The sequence below is a fragment of the Aphis gossypii genome, chromosome 1 (genome assembly GCF_020184175.1).
Source record: "Aphis gossypii isolate Hap1 chromosome 1, ASM2018417v2, whole genome shotgun sequence".
Taxonomy (NCBI): domain Eukaryota; kingdom Metazoa; phylum Arthropoda; class Insecta; order Hemiptera; family Aphididae; genus Aphis; species Aphis gossypii.
Window position 1 is genome coordinate 57,909,996 of NC_065530.1, and position 14,715 is coordinate 57,924,710.

The 14,715-nt window shown below is 25.9% G+C and overlaps 2 protein-coding genes across 5 annotated transcripts; one reads left to right on the forward strand and one right to left on the reverse strand.

Annotated features, from left to right (window-relative positions):
* Window positions 1–47: 47 nt before the first annotated feature.
* Window positions 48–7,504, reverse strand: LOC114119623 (uncharacterized). Of its 3 annotated transcripts, none has more exons than XM_050197210.1 (6): window positions 7,486–7,504; window positions 7,277–7,387; window positions 1,418–1,551; window positions 1,066–1,267; window positions 820–996; window positions 48–336 (listed from the first exon to the last, which is right to left on the reverse strand). In XM_050197210.1, the coding sequence occupies exons 3-6, from the start codon at window positions 1,521–1,523 to the stop codon at window positions 147–149; spliced, it is 675 nt and encodes a 224-aa protein (XP_050053167.1). In that variant the 5' UTR covers window positions 1,524–1,551; window positions 7,277–7,387; window positions 7,486–7,504; the 3' UTR covers window positions 48–146. The 3 variants fall into 3 exon arrangements, with proteins under 3 accessions (XP_050053167.1, XP_050053166.1, XP_027837040.1); XM_050197209.1 differs by lacking the exon at window positions 7,486–7,504 and adding an exon at window positions 1,866–2,263; XM_027981239.2 differs by lacking the exons at window positions 7,277–7,387; window positions 7,486–7,504 and adding an exon at window positions 1,743–1,761.
* LOC114119621 (integrator complex subunit 1) lies at window positions 2,417–14,338 on the forward strand. 2 transcript variants are annotated; one of them, XM_027981236.2, is made up of 30 exons: window positions 2,417–3,710; window positions 3,771–4,061; window positions 4,280–4,449; window positions 4,726–4,992; window positions 5,070–5,399; window positions 5,453–5,649; window positions 5,742–5,904; window positions 5,968–6,216; window positions 6,278–6,397; window positions 6,507–6,753; window positions 6,818–7,403; window positions 7,478–7,673; window positions 7,841–7,975; window positions 8,043–8,318; window positions 8,391–8,606; window positions 8,705–8,874; window positions 8,947–9,173; window positions 9,261–9,370; window positions 9,438–9,696; window positions 9,874–10,028; window positions 10,090–10,241; window positions 10,432–10,561; window positions 11,375–11,556; window positions 11,619–11,737; window positions 11,806–11,962; window positions 12,025–12,214; window positions 12,295–12,431; window positions 12,491–12,633; window positions 12,700–12,981; window positions 13,605–14,338. In XM_027981236.2, the coding sequence occupies exons 2-30, from the start codon at window positions 3,911–3,913 to the stop codon at window positions 13,718–13,720; spliced, it is 5,832 nt and encodes a 1,943-aa protein (XP_027837037.2). In that variant the 5' UTR covers window positions 2,417–3,710; window positions 3,771–3,910; the 3' UTR covers window positions 13,721–14,338. The 2 variants fall into 2 exon arrangements, with proteins under 2 accessions (XP_027837037.2, XP_027837036.2); XM_027981235.2 differs by having other exon boundaries at window positions 2,417–3,706.
* Window positions 14,339–14,715: the final 377 nt, after the last annotated feature.

Below are 14,715 nucleotides of genomic sequence, written 5' to 3' on the forward strand. Positions count from 1 at the left end.
AGAAATATGACCAACTCAAATGAAATAAAATAGGTGTAACACAAAAATAAATACAATAAATACATTTGTTTTATTATCGATTTGTAGGTACCTGTACATAAAAAAATAAGCAATATATTATATACAAACTAAAACTTTAAGAGTTCTTATTTTTTTGAATTACATTTTGTTGTATAATATTCTATACTTCTAGGAGTTCTATACTTTAAAGACATATTCAAAGCTGCCCTTCCTTCTTCAGTTTTAAAGTCTGTAATATAGTCTGATACAAATAGTGTAATAATATTTGACATCAGATTGATTTTTGAAATTTTCTTCATTAGCTTATTCTTTTTTCTATAAAATATAGAACATTATTTTTAATTATCATATCTAATATATTTCATATAATATGAAAAGATTTGTTTAGAACATGAAAAATCACTTAAAATCTAATAAATTATCAGGCCTTTACAAAACTATAAGAACCACTATAGGTAAATAATTTGGCCAAAACTTGTAACACATGGATGAATTATAATTATTACCAAGAAGTATTTTTATGATAAAATACAATCAAACACAAAATATTTATAGTTAAATAAAACATTTTATTTTTTTATAGTATATTTATTTTTGACAGTACATTATATGATTAAAGAACTATATAAGTTATGCAACATAATATCATGTTATAGCAATTTATTACTCACTGTGTATAAATAACAACACAATTTAATTAATATATATAATATATTATAATAATGTGTTTTGATTGTAAAATACCATTTTCATTTTAACTAACAATAATTTATTTAATCTTTAATCTATCAAACTTACTTGTTTGTATCAGTTTCATTTAATAAAGTAATGTTCGATTCATTAACACTATTCAAAACATTGGCATATACCTTAAATGAATTTATATATGAAGTAAAGCTATCATAAGAATCCACAGAAAGATTTTTAATATCTGTATTAGTTTCAATTAAGCTCCGTAAGTGATCTTTAAGAAGTCTGAAAACAAATAATATAAATTAATAATGAGAAAGGTAAAAACTAAATAATTTATTTAAAATATATTACTTTAAAAAAAAATGGTCTTTTTCATTGTAATTTAGGTTGGTTTTTAAACGAGTTGCATACATATTCATGGAATAAATACCATAAGTACAAGCATATTCTAAAAGGTGAAGTTCCAGCATAATAAATGACTGAAGATCATTAGATGAATGCTGGTAATCTGATTGATTATCTTTAGACGCATATGCTGTTTGAGAGTTAAGGTCTAAAAAATATAATGTAAAATAATAAATGTTTTGTACTAATAAACATTACTCAATAGCATACACTAAAATAACGAGTTAAATGCATATCTTTCTCAAACAAAAATATCATGTTGATGCTAGATACAAAATAGACAATAAACTTTACCTACCTATATCATATTTAGCTCTCAAGAAAAAATATCTAGATTTCAGTAAATCGAGTAAATGAACTGCTCGATCAATATCTTCAGTTACTTTTTCCAGCTCTGAACTCATGACGCTTTTGGTTAACGAAATTCGTTTTCTAGGCAGAGACAATTATTTTACTTTTTAGTAAATAAATTGTTTTTTTTTTATTATTTATTAGAATAAAGTAAATAACAACATATAAAACAAAATATATAATAAATAATAGTATTAATTAGTGATAGCACCGAGAGTCTAGACAGACAGAGCTACAGTCAATATAATAATATATTATTATTTATAATATACCATTTGTATCACGGACTATAAAAAAGTATTGTATATTTAATATTATGTATAATGTATATTATCGTTTGTCGGTTTTTTTTTATAGATAAAGTATGTGATTAGAATTTTGAATTTCGTACCAACCTATGAAATCTAAAAACGTATAAATGGTGAAAGCCGATATGTAATGTAATCAATGAACGTCAGACGATATTCATTCGACCTATAGAGTAATATTATATATTATGTAGTAATTGTAATATTGTTATATTATAATAATTAATAATATATTAATATACAATTTTTTTTATATTATACATTTTATAATATATTATTATTATTTTTTTTATAATATTATTATATTGATTCGACCACTGAGCAATGAGCATAGACTATAGAGTAATATTACTCTATATGCAACAGATTGACAATATTTCCATTATTTCCATAATGGTAGTTTCCGATTTCTTGTGAATTAATGCACTATCTCATTTATGAAAGTTCACCGCTTTTTTTCAAAGTTTCAACGGTCGTTCTGCGACCTGCAACCAAAGATATTAAAATATATATCTCATTAACCAATGAGCTAGAACTGAGATCTTTCATAAAACTCTAAGTTGGACAGTAACAAGCTAAGCCAGCATTATATCTATATCTATACATTTAACTAATTATAAAATAGTTTTAATATTTAAAAATAACTTAGTCATAGTAAGTACCTAACTTGGTTATTTTAAAGTTAATTCTTAAAAATTATTTTCATACTACTATAAATAATAAGTAATCGATACCCAAAGATGAGAAAACGTAATATACAACAGTCAACGAAACCACCGGTATTTATTTTTACAAACATTTTTTTATTGACTTCATACAGTGGCGATGGCCGGTTTCTAGGGGGACGATCGCCAGAAACACTTAGTTAACAGTAGCGGATTTGATTTGTCTTCTAGAGGGGAGCGAGCAATATCCTTTTGAGTTTTGGCCCAAAAATTCCATTTTCAACTCTTACTAACCCATTTAGGCTAATACAAAGGAAAAACATATAACTATTCAATAATAAAATTATTATTATTATTCTCGCATCTCGCTTCACTCAGAATCTAATTTGTGACCGACCGTAACCATGTTTTTAATCTGATGCACAAAAGCAAAAGCAGTGTGAATGTGAAAACTAACTTGCAATCTAAGCAATAATAATATTATATCTGCAAAGCATTGACTAATTTAACATAATATTTAATCAATGTGCGAAGCTTAGAATAAATAACCATTTATAGATACCTAACTTATGATGTCTAGACTCTTGGGGGAGCATGGCCCCCCCAAACGCCGCGCCTGCTAGTTTATAGCAATTAATTTAATCTTTAGTTTATGGTGAATGACTAATAAGTTAATTATGGTTAAATAAGTTTATCGTTGATTTTATAATATTAAAAATGGGTCTATGATCAGTAGGTAAGGCCTAACATACGTTTTGTCTTATAGGTACACGGGCTTACACATTGTTATAAATGTTATAATATTCTGGGATACATAGGACCTAAATCACTTTCATAAATGTTAATAAATAATATTATATTATGTATTAATATTGTTTATAGTGCCCTAGTCGGACTGTGATCTAAATTCTAAATCGTGGGCGCCTGACTAAATTTAAGATATCACATCTCTCTCTTATCAATGAAATAGTTGAAAATGTATTGTTTATTGCATGACGAAGATAGTAATAAATTATTATTATTCTGTCATTACATGTTGAGTACTGAGTAGGTATGTCGTAGCATTGTAGCAATAAATCATCGTTTGACTTTAACATTTGTGTTTCTGTGATTTGAGAAATGTGATGTATTAGCTGCATCATAATTACTTAATGATGTAATACCTTGGGATTTGGACATTTAAAGTACGGTCTAAAGGCGTCTAAACTATAAACTTCTACTTATTTAGACATTTAGTAGTCACCAGCAACTATTTCGTGTGTAGTAGGTATCTACTATCATATTTTACTTTTTATGACAGTAAAAATTTATACAATCAAATATCTAGTGTTTGCCGGCTGTATTAGTGGTGCTCCTACGTGTGTCCATGTTCTTACAAGTTACAATCATTGAACCATACGCACTTCAGTATTAGCTGTGGCCTGCATGTTACTTGTTATTAATTAAAGTAGCAGTTATTCGTCTAAGATGAGTCGTGGAGGAAAATCGAAAAATGCATACTTGCCTGGAGATTTGGTGGCATTGGGTTCGAAAAATAGTCGCGTAGAACCAAATCCACAAGAGAAACGTGGTAGTAATATTTTATTACATAGAAAGTTAATGGAATCAACTTTATCTGGTAAGTTTTATAATTGTCTAAGTTTGACACTGATGATAATCACATCACCAGATGACAACATAATTGTACAAACGAGTATTTATCAAAATCAAATTTTTGGTTTTTATACTATTTGTAGAATACTATATGTAACTGTGGCTGTGGTGTTTATCTAAAGAAAGCAAAACTTCATTATTTATGACATTTAGTATTAATATATTTTACTGTTTTAAATGTAGATAGAAAACGGACTGGACCTGTTATAGCTGCTATACCTAGTAAAAAGCCTAAACACACAGGCTCTAGTCATAGTTCATTTGGTTGGGAACAGATGTGTATTGAAGTCGATTCCATTGACTTAATTGAATCATTGAGTTATTCAATTCAAAATCAAGAAAATCTAAAAGCAGTAAGTATATAATTAAATTAATTTTGAATATGTAAAGTACACACAAGACATACGTGAAATATTTAATTATTTTAATTTGCAATTATATATTATACTTAATTATTAAATTTTTTTTATTATTATCAAAGTAGTATACAAATCTTAAGTATTTACATTTTATATTTTGTTTGATACAAACAAAAGAAAAATTTGTAAAATATCATTGTTATTCAATTATTAAATGATCATGATTGATACAATTATTTTCATTAAATAATTATACTTATTTAATTTTAGGTTGGATTACTTTTTGGAGCTTTAAAAACCATGCATACTCAGCGATTAAAACCAGAATTATTTTGGAGTTTATTAATTGCTGCTCGTCAATTTCCTACGTTATTTCATAATGAAGAAATTATAAATGCTTTGTGCTCCATCCTTACATGTCATTCAGTTGCTTCAACTAAACAGCGTCAATATAACATAGTAGCTGCAGTTACTTCTGTTAATTTATTAATGGCATCACACGATAAATTAGTTCATTGGCCAGAAGCATTTGTTAAAGTAATTCCTCTAAATCTGATTATACTAATTAGTAATTGGTAATTTTTTAAGTAATATTATTATTTATTTATTTTTAGGTTTTTGTAGAAGACTCAATGGGAGAACGTTTGTGGGTAGATAATGAAGAATGTCGATATTTTGTTGAAAACATAAAAATAAGTTTAAATACACGTACTTCACCCTTGATTCCTTTGGATTTTTTGGACACTATGAGTACAACAGAAACAGCATTATTGTTACCAGATTCTAATGAAGTTTCTATTATGTCAAGATATGGAGCAAATCAATCAGCAGTTGAAAATATAATTTTAGATGTTGCCAAAGAATATTTAATCAGAAGACAATCAACTGAAGGAATATCCAGGAATTTATTAAAATTATTATCTGTTGCTGCTGGAATGTTAGAGGTTAGCCATCACAACTAATATCATTTCATGAATACTATAAATTGTAATTTTAGATTCGAGTTATGGTTGCTGGAAAATTGGAAGTTTGGTTACAAAATGCTAAGCTTACACGGCCAGCTCAAGAATTACTTTTAGCAGTTTGTGTTAACTGTACATCACGCACTCAAAGAGATTTTGATGTTATTTCAACTATTGTCAAAATGAGATTGAAAACAAAGGCCATGGGCAACTTTTATGTATCATGTGTCAAGTAAGTGAAATTAATTTTATTTTATTCTTACAAATAACTAGAATTTAAGTCCAACATTTCACAATAATATCACTTATTATTTATTTTTTTAGAGAGTTGATTACAGCAAATCCAAATAATTTGCCAGTTATATTAAAAAATGTAGTTTATAATGAAATGTCGACTTCACGGAATACAAATAATATGGCAATTTTTCAAGTTATTTTCAAAGCTGAACCAGATTCAAGTGCAATACTTTTAGCTGATATTTTTCAGGTTTTAATTCTTAAAATGCTTTTGAATAATTTTCTTTTACTAAAAATCTGAATTCATAATTAGGAATTATTGATAATACGGGATGATTATTTGAGACCGTTACGTGGACTCCTAAGAGAAATATCTCGCCAAGTTCGATCAGATTTCAACTTTTTGACCTTTTGTCAAGGTCTTATTAATGCTAAAGAGCCATTAAATCAAACTCCTGAGGTTAAGGACAGAGTTTTTGCTGGAATTGTAGATCTCTTAACATTGTGCATATTTCTAACTGTATACCCATATATGCGTTCAGAACGAAAAGATGTTGTGCAGGTAAAAGAAATATTAAAATATATTTTATATATAAAAAAAGTTTAACTAGTTGTTTTTTTAGTTTGAAAAAATGCAAAACATTATAGCAAAAATTCAACAAGATGGAGTTGTATGGCTCCAAGATATTGTTTTAAGCACATATCGACCTGCTCCTACTGATTATGTTCATGCATTACACAAAGTATATATTTTATTTATCATTTATAAAATATTTTTACCTACTCTCTTTATGTATACTGCATAGTTTTTGTTATGAAAATAATATTATAAGTTTTATTTTATGATTTTAGATATTATTAATGGAGGCACCTGACCAGTATTATAAATTAGAAAGTTGGCCCCCAGAGCAAGATAGAACAACAATATTTAGAATTGCTACAGAAGTACCATTGTTACAAGGTACAGTTTTAACTATACTTATGATGGGATTGTCAAAAGAACATCCTCTAAGTTCACCAGACGCATTGGAATTAATGGACCAATTAGTAAAACGTGCGGCTTCACTACAGGTGTATCAAAATTGTAATATCATAAGAGGTAATAGTTTATATCTATATGTTCTTAATACATTTTTTATATTAATTAACCATATTATTTTTAGCTGACAAATACGAATTGTTTGAAATGTTGTTGAATTTATGTGAATATCATCATCCTGATAAAATAGAGTTACCATTTGGGTATACACCCCCACAATTAGCCATATCAAATTTATATTGGAAAACATGGTTGATAATGTTAATATATTGTGCTCATATACCATTAGTTTTTGGAACTCTAGCTTGCAGAAAATATCCAATGTTAAGAATGTTTATTGAGATGTGTATCACAAATAATTTTTCTTTTCCTACATTCTTGGAAGATCTTCAGTTGCAATCAGTTGAAAAACAAAAAATATTAGAATTTGAATCATATTTAGCTGCAGCTTCTACAAAAGTTACAATAACTGAACAAACGAGTTTACTGTTAAGTCAACTTATGGGTATGGATCCTAAAGGACCACCAAGGCGTCCACCATCAGCTATTTTAGAACAATTAAAAGTCATGAATACAAACTTACGTATTGGCCACTTATTGTGTCGTTCAAGAGACCCAGATTTTCTTTTGGACATCATTCAACGCCAGGGAACTTCACAGTCAATGCCTTGGCTAGCTGATTTAGTAAATTCATCTGAAGGATCATTAAAGTAATTATATGTTCAAAATATATTTTATAATTGCTAAGAATTGTAATTTTGTCATTAAATTATTGCTCTTTTAGTCATTTACCTGTTCAGTGTTTATGTGAGTTTTTATTGAGTCCAAGTTGTCGGCAACAAGGTAAATTTAATCAATTGCTAAATCATCTGAAAAAGCTGTTAATGCATCCAGAAACTGATCCAATAATAAGTTGTGAAGTTTTGGAGTATTTTTTGAGACGCCTAAGTTCTCCAACTAGTAGGCAACACGCTATTTTAGTAAGTAAAAATACAGAATGAAAAGTTTATATGCATTACTAAATTAATAATATTTTTTTAGATTTCGAGTAAAATTATTAATGTTGTTTTTGAATTTCATGTTTTTATTTCTTTCCTTATTGTATTTATAAATGTGTTAAACCAATATTTAATTTTAATTTTCAAAGGGTTTAAAATTACTATTAAATGCAGCTGATGATAAAGTTATTGATGTTGATAAAGTAATTGAATCAAAAACTGATGTTTCGTGGTTGTTAACAAGTCTGCCACAACTTCCAAATTTTCCTGCTTTTAAATCTCAGGTAAATTTCATAATTTATAGCTTAATAAAATGGGTTTTTAATTATTCGTTTACTTGAATATTTTTAGATTGTTATTGCTCTTAGACAAGCTTGTCAAGTAGAAAATGATCCACATTTAATAACAGCATATTTGACATTTCTGGCTGAACGGACATCTGATGTGGACAAGGCAGATAGCTTAACTAATGAGCAACTTACTGACATGGTTCTTGATATGGCACAGTTAATTGTCGAACGAAGTACAGTTATGGCCGCAGTTCTGCCTATATCAACAGATACAGTTACAGTATTCAATATTGCTTTAAATTCTTTAGTTAACATATTTTACACATTTCTAAACAGGGTAAGTCAGTTTTTTTAAAAGTTTAACATTTAATGTATTGATTTATTAATTAATGTTGATTATTGATATTAGGCTAGAGAACCTTGTCGTCAAAATCATCCTTGGTCAGAGAATCAAGATCAAATTCTCGTAACATGGCCAGGTGGTCAGGAATGCACTTTACACATTTTGGTTGTACATGCTATGATTATATTGCTAACTTATGGCCCTCAGTGTATTCATGATCCACTGAAATTTGATAATTTGTTAGAAGCTTGGTTTCCAATAGATAGAAAACAAATGCCTAAAGTAAATTCATAATTTTCTATTATTAAAAAAAAAAATTGAAATATTGTTTAATAGTTATTCATCACAGCATTTTTGTTTTGTTATTTTTTTTTTTACAGGCTTATTTAGTTGATACATCAGAAGAAGCATTACTAATACCTGATTGGCTTAAGCTCCGTATGATTAGGTCTAGGGTTCCTAGACTTGTAGAAGAAGCATTGACTGATCTCGAACCACCTCAATTAATATTATTTATTCAATCATTTGGGATACCAGTTGCATCAATGAGGTAAATATCATAATATTGAATTTGATATTACTTAGTATTTTTTTGAGATATGGAAATTAAAATTGTATTTAGCAAACTATTGGAAATATTGGACAAAGCTGTATGTCATGATCCAGAAGCTATTAAAGCTGCTGTTATGGATAAAGCTTATATGGTTCAACTTGTTCAAGTACAACAGAGGCGTGGAGCACAAGGTGGTCAAATATTCTCATCGGTGTTAACATTAAATGAAGAATCAACAATGATGGAAGTAGAAGAAAAAGTACAATTGACTAATAAAATGAAATTATTAAAAAAAGGTATTACATTTTGGAAATGAGTAATATTTATCATATCATCATTTTAATATGAATATATTATTTAAACAAATAATTTTAATATTTTAGACGACCCAATCAATATATTAGAAAGGAATAAAAATATAAATGTTGACTCAATCATTAAAAATCTTTTTACTTCTAAGATTGAGGGTGAAGAATTTTTATCATTGTTACAAGTATGTTGCAATGTAACAATTTCATAGTTTTATTTCATATATTATATTTTCATTTTTATGCTTATAGTCAATATCACAAGATTCAAAATTACTCGCTCAAAAGTGTATGATTTCAATGTTCAAAAATATGTTAAAAAGTAAAGGATTTGTGCGCACTGCTGTGGCTAATGAAAATATAACTTGCCATTTACTTAAAGTTTTAATGACGAAATGTGGTTATAACAAAGTATTAATGTCTATTGTTAAATTGATACTTCTTCAATTGAATACAAAGAAAAAACAAAATAATTTGCTTATGATTCTATTGAATTATAAAAACAAATATGGTTTGTTATTTGAATTTTTTATGAAATAATTATTGCAATTTAGTTTACAAGCTAGTTTTTTTAAAAAAAATTATCTTGTATAAAAAAAAAATAAAAATCCCAAAACTAGTTTTTAAGCTAAATTGTATTTGTTGTTTCTTGATGATGGATTTTTTAATTTAAATTTATACTTCGTAGAAAAAAATAAAACACCACCTCAAAAAAGTAAAATAACAAATGAATCAGAATTGATGGAAGTTGATAATTTAATTAAAGGACAAAAACGTTCACTTTTTGTAGATCTACCAAAAGAAATTGAATTAAAAATATCGGATTTAACAATTGATCAACAGGTAATATATCATTAAAATTTAAACATAAAATTCAAATTATTACTTAATGTTGTTTATTTAGGTTAATATGTTGTTTTCTAAGACAACTTGTGAGAAATGGAATTCTGTAAGAAAATGCAGACCATACTTATTAACTTTGCTCAATCACCACATGAATTGGTCATCATTGGAGTGTGTTTTAGATATTTTATTACAGCTAAATAATGTTGAAAAGTTAGTTTCTAATTTATTCATAAATTATTATTAATAGTAACCTTAAAATCATTGATATTTACATTTTGTTTTCATTTTAACTAGTATTATTAAAAATATTTTGATTAAAACTTTTAAATACTACTGTTATATAATTTTTGAAATTGTATAAGTTGAATTTGTTTATGTTAATTATTATATTTTTTTTTAGATTTGAACCTTCATCAGTTCTTGATTTAATAACAGCTATTACAACAAATCCAAAGTTATGGCAAGGCAGAGAAATGAATGCTTCTAAAAGTAGATCAAATGAAGGATTAATGTTATTGAACCATGATCAGGTAAACTATTAAAACTAAAATTATTTGATTTTAATAATACCCTTTTATTATAATAAGTAATAACTATAATTTCCTTACATTTTTTCTTAGAGTTCTTTCTTTAGCATACAATATTATAATATTATTATAATATTGTAATATATGTTAATATTATTATATATTATTATTATAATAGTTATTTTGATTTCTTTTTTATGTCAAGAGAAACTTTTAAACATAACATTTCATTCGAATAATTTGCCATCCTTACTATATAGCCAAGTTCTGATATTAATAGATGAACAATTATTCATTATTATACTATATATTATATTTATATTTTGTAAATGAATATGTATTATTTTGTGCTGTATGTTAGTAAATTCCCATTTATATATATATATAAATAAATAATTAAAAACGAACTTAAGGAATTCTATTGGCGGACAATTTTTCTCCATTAATAATAAAATAATATATACTTATTATACAAAATGCATATGATTGTATATTTATAAAATATACTTCAAATTAAAAAAAGTTATTTATGATATTTTCGAATGAAGTCAATTGTAAATATTTAATGTATTAGTTCTAAATTGAAAATATTTAATATTTCTTAGCATTTTATTGTAATTGTTGATATTTGATAATAGAAGGATAATTCATTTTATTGTCATTTAATTAGATGAAATAATTTAGTTTAAAAAAAAATATATTTTTACTTTTTACCTACTCTGTACTAATAAAATATTTAAATATTTAATGCCTTTCATGTAATTGTTAATTATAATTTTCAATATAAAAGTTTCATTATTATTGTTATTTTTTAAGCTCACTGCATTGTTATTGTACATGATTGAAGAATGTAAATTAAAAAACGAAGATCCAAATATAACTTGGACAGAGTTATCTGCATTCATGCTGTCTAAGTTATCAGTAATATTGAAAAACTGTTTGGCTAAAAATAACTGTGTTGAAATCTTCCACAATATTTATTTAAAATATATTAATAGGTAATAAGTAAGTTTTTGGGTATCTTCATCTTTAACTCATCAATCTATTATGGTTTTTTCAGTTCAAACATGGTAGTGTTTAAACAGATTTTAAGTCTTGTATACACTAATGATCCAAACATCATTAGTAAATTACAATATTATGATATGGATAGCTTCTTGGATCCAATAATTATAAAAGGTATACTTCAGTTTTAGTATATGATTGATTCATTAATGTTTAAATCCAATTGTTTTTAATTTTAACAGAAAGTGAAGGATGTGCTTTGGATTCAATTTCACACACCGTTGTGTCATCAATTGTATCTACTAAAATTAAAAGGGATAAAGAATTGAACAAAAAAATATATGATTATGAAATATTAGCTAAGCGGTTATGTACAACTCATCCTCTTTTGTTTCTAAGGTACTATATTATAATTGGTTTTATTTGTGCTTAGATTTTTATTTATTCATTTTCTATTCTAGGGTATTTGAACTATTATCAGCTCCATTACGTCGATGTTGTTATCTTGAGTTTAGAGCAATGAAATCTGGCCATCTTTTATTGCTCAATAATATTCTTGATTTATTAGAAAGTTTAGAGCCAACAGTATATTTTTCGTTCTATACAGATGCACTTCATAAACTTTTAGGAATTTTCTTGACCATTATCAGTGTAATTATTTTAGTTAATTTTATAAATTAAATAACTTTACAATACTATATTTAAATCAATTGAAAATTTTTATTTTTAAGAATAATTTAAATGTGAGTGCTGCAAGAAAAGAATTTAATACTCTTTTAACGAAATTTGGTAACCGAGTACACAGCTATATTGCTGCCAATTCACAAGATGCTATGGTGTTTATTAAATCAAATATAATGTGGTTTGGGTAAATATTATTTCATTAAAATATAGTATTTTTAAATAACTGAATTATTTTCTTCTTAGTAATATCATTGAGAGATACAAAACTATTGGAAACTTGAATCTACTAATTAGTCAAAACGACCAAGTCATTGTATTACAGCCACCAAACGAAACATCAAACGATTTACCTTATGATAATTTCTTTAGCTGTTTTAAAGACTCTGGTAATTTTAAATCACAATTTTTGTATAGTAAATTAACATTTATCATTAATCATTTGTATGTTTAAGATTCTGCAAATAATTTATTATCTGACATGGAACGTTCTGCCTATTGTAGTAATAGAGCATTGGAACCATTTTTGAATAAAGTCACTTCATTGATCAGGAATCCTAGTTCACATTTACGTTTGCCATCTCTTGGATTATTACTGCATTATTTACAGTTTAACAATAGTAACTTGTCTACAAACTCTGTGTTAGTACCAGCAATACTGAGTGCACTATTGTCTGATGATGATGAAGTTTCTAGCACAATAAGGAACCACATTGATTCTTTGTCGATGTCTAGAGGTAAAGTATTTATATATATTATTCATTCTGGATTTCCACATTTACCACATTTTTGATTGGTATTGACCTGTTTTATTTCAATGGCTATGTGCAAATTGAGTCCTATTAAAACCTTTTAAGAAAAGTTGTTTTGAATTTTTTTTAAGGTATATTATACTAATTGAATCTTTTTAATACTAACTAAGTTTCATCAAATCTTTAGAAAAAAAAACATCATCTTTCCCATTTTGTATTAACAGACTTGAACCTTTCTGTAACTAAAAATGCTGCAAGTATAGTTAAAAAAAAAAAAAAATTTTAAATCTATAAAATCCATAATTTCCGACTTATATAATATGTTATTTATATTATTATCTGACAAAATTCATAAAAATTATATGAACATAGTCGTTTTGCAGTGTATTATGTTAGGTTTTATATTTTATTCAAAATAATTTTCAGACTCAATTAGTATATGTATAGAGATTTCAATTATTTAAACAAATTTGTTTTTACTTTTATAAATGTTCTCATTTATACTCTTTTTATTTTTAATTTTAGATAAATAATATAATATTTATTATATTGCTTCTTTTATTAAAAATACTTATTATTCAATGTTGTCAATGTTGAATTATTTTTAGAAATGGCATTATCTTTGTTACTGGAAACATTCAAAGTTGGCATTTACAAAAGTCTGAACACAACTCCAATGATTACAAAAACAATTTCTACAATGAATCTTCAGTCTGGATGTTGAATTTATATGTGGAAATGTGTATTGTTTTCAACTATAAGTTTTTAAGTTTTAACTAAGTTTTTTAATACAAGAATGTTGAACAATCAATATAAGAACTATTGATTTTATAATATTTTTTTTTTTTTTTTTTAAAGAGACTGTAAAAATAATTTTTAAATGAAAATACAATAACATATAAGAATCAATAGGATTTTTTCTAAGAACAGGTAAAAGTATTAAATATCAATCATAAATAGTTTAGACAGTCAGGAAAGAAAAATCAGTTGAATATTAATACTTGTATTATTTTGTTAATTTTAATAGTGGAGCTTAATAATAATGTATAATATTATTTTTCAAATTTCATTATATAATCAGTAGTGTTACAAACATTTAGTGACCACGAAAAGGTAGTTTTCCTATTATTTTGTATACTAATCATAATAGTGAAATTATATTTTAGTTTTGTAATATTATGTGTTACATTTTTAATTGTGTTTCTTTGATGTAAAGAAGATATGTGTGACAGATGACCTAATCTTATTGTAGTCACAAACTCACAAATAATTGGTTTTTTTTAATTTCTGCATGTTTATACTCTTTAAAATATATATGAAAATATTATGTATTTTTTAATAATTGATAAATAATTTTTGATTTATTATCTTTTTTGATAATTTTATTGTGTTACCATCATTTGAAAAATATGATGTATTTAATCATTACTGAGACAATCGATTCAACACTGAATATATTCTTCTCTGGTGTCAAAATCGAATAGTTCATTTCAAAACAATTGAATATTTTCAGGAATGATAATTATGTTTTAGTATTTATTTATTTTTACAAAAATTGTATTATGAGGAATAAGATAACTAGGGCCAGCTTAATGTGTATTGGTATTCAAGTTTTAATAAGATAGTGTTGAGCACACTAGCACATAAAAATTGTCGTATTAATTTTTAAACAAAATTGTTAGCTGTAATTATACTAGTTTTTCTTGTTTAATGGGTTAA

Bases quoted from the DNA above. Each gene is read 5' to 3' on its own strand.
- LOC114119623 (XM_050197210.1), bottom strand. From the start codon at position 1,523: ATGAGTTCAGAGCTGGAAAAAGTAACTGAAGATATTGATCGAGCAGTT. The intron at 997-1,065 runs GTAATATATTTT...ATTTGTTTTCAG, and splicing joins AAAGACCATTTTTTTTTAAA to ACTTCTTAAAGATCACTTAC. The intron at 337-819 runs GTAAGTTTGATA...TATATTTTATAG, and splicing joins AATGAAACTGATACAAACAA to AAAAAAGAATAAGCTAATGA.
- LOC114119621 (XM_027981236.2), top strand. From the start codon at position 3,911: ATGAGTCGTGGAGGAAAATCGAAAAATGCATACTTGCCTGGAGATTTG. The intron at 5,650-5,741 runs GTAAGTGAAATT...TTATTTTTTTAG, and splicing joins TTTTATGTATCATGTGTCAA to AGAGTTGATTACAGCAAATC. The intron at 6,217-6,277 runs GTAAAAGAAATA...TTGTTTTTTTAG, and splicing joins AACGAAAAGATGTTGTGCAG to TTTGAAAAAATGCAAAACAT.